The sequence below is a fragment of the Myotis davidii genome, unplaced genomic scaffold (assembly GCF_000327345.1).
Source record: "Myotis davidii unplaced genomic scaffold, ASM32734v1 scaffold379, whole genome shotgun sequence".
In the NCBI taxonomy this organism is placed as follows: Eukaryota; Metazoa; Chordata; class Mammalia; order Chiroptera; family Vespertilionidae; genus Myotis; species Myotis davidii.
This window is the reverse complement of record NW_006290553.1, coordinates 2,050,183-2,056,910: the sequence shown is the minus strand read 5'-3', so window position 1 is coordinate 2,056,910 and position 6,728 is coordinate 2,050,183. Positions and strand designations below refer to the sequence as shown.

Here is a 6,728-nt window from a genome sequence, read left to right as displayed (position 1 = left end):
GATATGAGTGGATTAGAAAACTGTGGTACATATACACAATGGAATACTATGCTGCAGTTAAAAAAAAGGAACTCTTGCCTTTTGCAACAGCATGGATGGAACTGGAGAGCATTATGCTAAGTGAAATAAGCCAGTCAGAGAAAGATAAATACCACATGATCTCACTCTTTTGTGAAATATAGAAAACAACATAGACTGACGAACAGGAACGGATCCAAAGACAGAGAAATAGTGATCAGACTATCGATCCCCGGAGGGAAGGTAGGGGAGGGGGGGGGTAAGGGGGAAAGATCAACTACAAGACTTACATGCAGGCATAGAGGCCTAACCAATGGACACGGACAACGGGGGGTGGGGGGGTGGGGGGTGATGTGGGGACAGGGACACATATGTAATATCTTAATCAATAAAAAATATATTTAAAAAAATGATTACAATGACCAAGCTCTTTAGCACAGTCCAACACACAAGACCCTGGTTGGTCTCCTGATGAGCTGTCCACTTCATTTCTCAAGGCCATTCGCCACACCCAAATTTCATGTATTGAAACTAACCTCTGTTATTTGTTGAACGGTTCTCGCTATCCATACCATTTTCCCTTTGCTCCTACTGGTCTGTCTTCCTGAAAGGATCTTCTCTGACTTTAACACAGCCAGCAAACTATTTCTACACAACGATTTTCCAAAACTTCATACAAAAATGCTAGGGCAATGAGAAGTCTCAGTTGAGGGCCAGAAGAGAACTGATGGGGAAGAAGTTGGTTTGTTCTGGGTTGGGGTTGTGTGTCTTTTGTGTTTGACTTAATTGCCCATTGACTTGACTTCTCTCACTGGTATATAAAGACAGACATTCTTCCTGTCTACCACTCTCTCCCCAAGCCTATCACAGAGCCCAGCTCATTGTGGCTACTCTAAGATGTGTCAAATGAATTTTCAGAAACCAGTTCTGGAAGCTTTCTCTGAATTCTATCCTTGGGCAGGTTGGCTGCCTCTCTTCTGTAATTATAAAGTGATTGATTAAACAAAACAAAAATAAACTCACCCTCCCTTTCAGCACTAAACTGTTTTTTGAAAGTACAAAATCTATATGTGGGCTTTTTGAAGGTAGGAGATGTATCGTGGCATGCCTGATGTCTTGCATTATGCCACGCAAATTATAGGTGACCTGAACTGTTCAAGATAATATTTGTTAATTCTTTGCCTATAAGGCTCACTTTCCAACCACATTTTAATGTCCTTGATAGAACATATATCTTGTATTAAACATATTAAGATGTATAGAGTGGGAAGATGAGCATAAGTCAACAAAGGCTATACAATTGCTGCACTGCATTGGGTTAGTATTCTCTAAGGAAGAACTTAGTTATGACTCCTGTCCAATCAATCAAATCGACAAAAACATAAAAACAGAGGAGAGAAAGGCTCACGAGTACAATGAAGCTCAGAGAGCTGGAATATCAGGTTGCCTAGAAACAGGCAGTGGGTGGAATGAGGAAATGAAACAGTTTAGCATTCCATTCATTTTTAAAGCTCAAAATGGACTAAATGGATTACTTTCTGAACTAGTCAACATTTGCTCCTGAGCATCCTCCTCCGCTCTCTTCCTATCCCCCATTCTGCTTCTCTTGCTCACCTGTGGGAAGAGAGCAGTAGTAGGGAACGGAGAAAGGGGAAAGCAATTCTGGTTTCTTCCTCCAGAAACCTCAACAGTTTCAGAACTGGTTATTAGTCTAAGAAATAAGAAAAATCTATCAGAAACACCCAGGGGCAGATTGGGCCTGCATTTCTCCTGCTGACTTCACTGGGTAAGCCCTAACTCCAAAGGAAAGTAGGTTTTAACTCACTGATGTAGAGCCACAGAAGGGTCCAGGCTATGACTGCCAGGATGAACAAAAACACTGTGAAGAGAATGATTTTATTCTGGACATTCCAAAAGGGAGCTTTCTTCTTGGGTTGCTTCTTGAGTTGGGCTTTGTTGATGGGTTTTCTTGGTGGCCGTCTCCCTGGTCTCCCTGGTCTTCCTGGTCTCCCTGGTCTCCCTGGCAGCTTCCCGGGGGCACTCACCACCTGAACTGAGATATTAGATATCTAAAAATAAAAGATGTGTTATCAATTAGAAGTAGTCTAGAGCAAACATTTCAAACTCGCAGCCCACAATGAATATTTTTGTGGCCCAGCCAATATAATGGTATGTAAGAAACATTTTAATAAAAATTTCATAGCTTAATTTTCACAATATCCTGTTATACATAATCTATCTATATAAAACCCTAATTTGCAAATCGACTAAATGGCTGTATGACCAGCAGAACAACTGATTGCTATGATGCACACTGACCACCAGAGGGCAGACACTTAATGCAGGAGCTGCCCCCAGCCCGCAGGCCCTGACCAGCGGTGGCAGCAGGGGGCGAGGCTGGCGAGCAGGCAGTACAGAAGGTGGGTGTGAGCAGGGGCCACCAATTGCCTGGCTAGTTGCCTCACAGATCAGCCCTGATCACCAGCGGGCCTAGGGACCCTACCCATGCATGAATTTCACGCACCAGGCCTCTAGTTATTAATAACAAACTACAACATTCACTAATGACTGATTACTATAATCGTGTTACATTCATTTTCCTTACTCGCCTTACCTGCAGTGCACCATTTCTCTCTACTAATACTAGCAGTGAATATTTTAGCAGCTGATTGCCACATCATTAGTCTTGGACTGACTTTTTTGGTGTGCAACAGGAAATATTTTGCTTTCAGAGAACAAGAAAAATAGATTTATTTGTGTTATGCTTATTAATTTGTGCGGTTATTCAGTGTCTGGTAAGCTAATGTTCAAGAAAAAATATTAATTTTATTAAAATGTTCTATTATTTTATGTTAACGATTACTCATTTATTTCAGCCCTTTGTATTCAGCATGTCTCTATCAAAATAAACCTACGTTTCTATGAAAATTAAAGCTTTTGTTATTTTGCGGCCCACATAAACTTAAACCTTGCTTATTTGTCCCGTGTTAGCTTTTGAGTTTGACATGCTTGGTCTAGTGCTTAAATGCTATCACTCATTTGGTGCTAAAATGCCTAAGAGAATTTGATGCTAAAATGCCTAAATGTGTCAGCCAAATGATTTACATAAGCATAATAAATTGACTTGCATTTGAATCGCACAATTAGAATCAGAAAAAAAAAAATAGACATTATGTAAACTCCAGTGAAATGGTTCCCAGGTCCCCTCCTCAACTCCCCCTTTTGGCTAATAGATGCTGCAGAGGATAGGCCTGAATTTCATGGAGTGTAGACTGGAGGGCTGGAAGGTCAGCAGTCGATTCCTGTGTACACGGCTGTGAGGATATGTGTTTGTGTTTAAATGTTTGTATTATATAGCTTTTCTCCCATGACCAATTTCTTCTGGGCTGAAACAGGATTAAAATAAGAGTATAAGTTCCTTAGAGAAACCATTTCTTAATTGTGGCTTCAGGACTGAGTGGTAGGAGAAAGGCATGAAGGATGATGTTTGTGGGGGGCTGTATGTAGGAAAGGACCAAAGTGCTGGTTTCACCATTGCCGCACACGTATGCACTTTTATGCCAGCCGCTGCCCTGATCCATTTCCCAATCACAGACAAAAGAATGATTTAAAAATAAAAAATGAAATAGAGGACTCAGAGAGGATATTGGTTTTATTGTATTTGTGTGCAAAGTGTTATATGCTGGAGGAAAAATACATTATTTAACTATTTCCCTTCCTTTTTTTTCCTCCTCTATCCTCTGCCATTTGATCCTGTGAATTCTTTAATAATGTATGTGAGAGTTTAGCTTCTTTGAAGGAGAGATTTATACATGTCAGGGTAACTAAACTCCAGTGATGAAATGACTTTTAACCACACATTCTCTTGAAGGCAACCATCTAGAACACCACTCCAAAGAAATAATCTCTCTTCTGGGCTCCCCTAAGAGTTCTTTCATTCTGTTACTCTCCCTTATTCTTCCCTTCAAAGCACCTGTCTTCCCGTCTTTAATCCTACCAATTCATGGGATAATATGTGGCCAAGGACATTCTCAATTATTCATGGCTCCCTCATTCTTTTTTGCCAAACACCCTTGTCAACTCCTGGAGTGAAATGTAGCTTATATTCCTCCTGGTGAAATTGAACTAGACCAGACCTCAGTTCATGTGATGTCCTGCAGGTTTTAGGATGAGGTTTCTAAAGAGAAAAACATTCCATGAGCTGATTATAGTGTCACGCTATTTTCAAATATTCCCCCAAAGAAGTGAAAAAGAAAAACACAGAGAAATGCTAGTGCATGTAGCACTGACAAGGCCAGGGTTGGGTCTTTGAGCACAGGAACACATTATAGGCAGTCTCAGTTAGCACTGATTAAATTTTAAAATGGAATTTGTGCAGAGATCAGTACAATTTCCCTGGAGTTTTACAAAAACAGCTGCAAACCAATTGCCAAGTACAGCACTTCAAAACAAGCCCACATTTGTAAAATCCATTAAGTACCAAAGGAGGATAAAGTATTTCATTTTTATTCCCTTTATTTTTATAAAGTAGCAATGGTCTCCTTTTACTAGCAAGGTCAACAATAAGTGGCACTCAAGCAACAGAGAAAGCTTCCCACGCTGTACTTACATTCACATCAGCAGGTTTGGATGAAACATCGCTGTTTTCTTTGTCCATTTTTCAGGGTTCCACATGTGAACATCCAAAGGTGTCTCAAAGCCAGTTTTCAGCCCCTTACATTCTCTCTTGAGAAGAACTGGTGGCCGCATTCAAGCTAGCTTTCAGAGGAAAGGAATCAATTTACCTTCCCTGGGTCCAGTTCAGAAACTGAAGCTGCCTCATTGCTATATAGTGAATGTTAAAGGGACCTAGCAGTCAGTGCCTCACCCGAAACTAAAGCTTTCTTCATGTAACTCTAATAAGAGTCAGCCCCCCCCGGACTGAGCCTCTGGGCAAGGTTGTCTCACATGGATACAGTCCAACAGCCCCCAAATATTTACAAATCATTTAAATTTTTCCAGCCTCTACTAAAGCATATTAAAATATCTCATGTATAACCTTTGGCTCCACAACTTACAATTCTCCACGTCCCATTGCTCTTGCTTCGGAAGCTTCACTCTCCAACTTAGCTCTCAATTTTCCAGCTATCCTCTCTGAAAAGCCCTAGCTAAGAGGTTTGTTTGTTTGTTTGTTGTTTGTTTTCCTTTTTCTTCCCCTCCTCTGGCAATACTCAGTAAACCCAGGCTCTTTCTGATAACAGTCTCCTGTTCCCACCTCTCCCATTCTTCCCAAGTCAACCTGAGTTAGATTCAAGCTGAGGAGAGGAAGGAAGTAGTGAGGGGCATTGTCAGAATTTTCCTTGGGAGGCCGGGAAGGAAAAGGCTGGGATTGCTTATACATTACACGCCTTGTCCTTGTGACAAGAACATGCTTCCCTGGGGGCACGGGTGTCAATGGAAAACTAATCAATTGCCCCTTTTTTTAAAAAAAAAATGTTTTTATTGATTTTAGAGAAAGAGGAAGGATGAGGGATAGAGTGATAGAAACATCCATGAGAGAAACATCATTGATCTGCTGTCTCCTACACGCCCCCTACTGGGGACTGAGCTCGAAATCTAGGCATGTTACCTGGCTGAGTATCAAACCAGAGACCTCTTGGTTCATGGGTTGATGTTCTACCACTGAGTACACTGGCCACCCCCCCCACCCCTTTTTTAATCCTTATCCAAGGATATGTTTTTATTGGTTTTACAGAAGGGGAGGGAGGGAGAGGGAGAGACATCGATGTGAGACCAAATTTGAAACCTGGGTGTGTACCCTGACTGGGAATCAAACCCATGTCCCTTTGGTGCAGGAGAGGACACTCCAACAAACTGGCCAGAGCTAACCAATTGCCCTTTAAAGAAGAAACACTACTCTGCTGACCTAGACACAAAGGGCTGGTCCTAAGAAAGCAAGTGAGAAACTGCCTGCTGCAAGTGGCGGAAGATTAGTGAGTAAAACAGTGAGGCAAAAAAAGTATATCACGTTGTACACATTCGCTTCTGGGCTTTTTTTTGTTTATTAACAGCACTGGTGAAATGACTAATAATGCTTTAGGCTTCCTAATCATAAGACTGGAATATTTGAAAATGAAGTCCTCTTTAATTGCCCATTCTTTCTGCATTATTTTCCTTATTTCTAGACCTGCTTATTTCACTAATATAAGTTAACTATATGGCCCTGGGCAGTGGCCACTGACACAGACTCTCCTTACGTTCCAACATTAGGCAGGCTCCTCTGAGCCCTCCCTTTGAACGGGCCTCATCCTTGGGCCTTGTCCTCCCCTGCCTAGCCCAGTTGTAGCAAGAATCCTGACGTCAGTTTAGTGAGTGAGCATCTCCATCTTGATATTTGTGAAGGGCGTCCGGGAGGAGGAGTCTGGCCGCTGGGCTCTGGATCCCTCCGCGCCCGCCGGCTCCGTGTGTCCGGACCGGCTGCGGCTGCGTGGCCGGCGGCGGGCCGAGGGGTGCTGGGCAGCGACCGACCACGGGGGAGCCCTTCCCCTGTGGTCGGCTCCCCGCTTGCCCGCACGGGGGCTGGGGGTTCATGCAGCCCTCGGGGCCCCGTCGGAGGAGCCGGGGCCTGTGTGGGCCAGCCGCCGGGCCCCATGAGGCACGGCCTAGTCACACTGCTGACGGCCTCTGGCATTGACTCCCCGGCCCACAGCAGGAGCGCAGCCCAGGACGCC

General features: G+C 43.3%; 1 protein-coding gene across 1 annotated transcript in view; it reads right to left on the bottom strand.

The window, feature by feature from the left end:
• Window positions 1-5,454, bottom strand: part of TMPRSS7 (transmembrane protease, serine 7) — a 43,807-nt gene extending 38,353 nt beyond the window's left edge. The window contains exons 1-2 of the mRNA XM_015563808.1: window positions 4,628-5,454; window positions 1,844-2,087 (exon numbers count right to left, since the gene is read on the bottom strand). Coding sequence (XP_015419294.1) covers window positions 1,844-2,087; window positions 4,628-4,675 — 292 coding nt within the window. The 5' untranslated portion in view covers window positions 4,676-5,454. The remainder of the gene's footprint in view (window positions 1-1,843; window positions 2,088-4,627) is intronic.
• Between the last annotated feature and the right edge of the window lie 1,274 nt (window positions 5,455-6,728).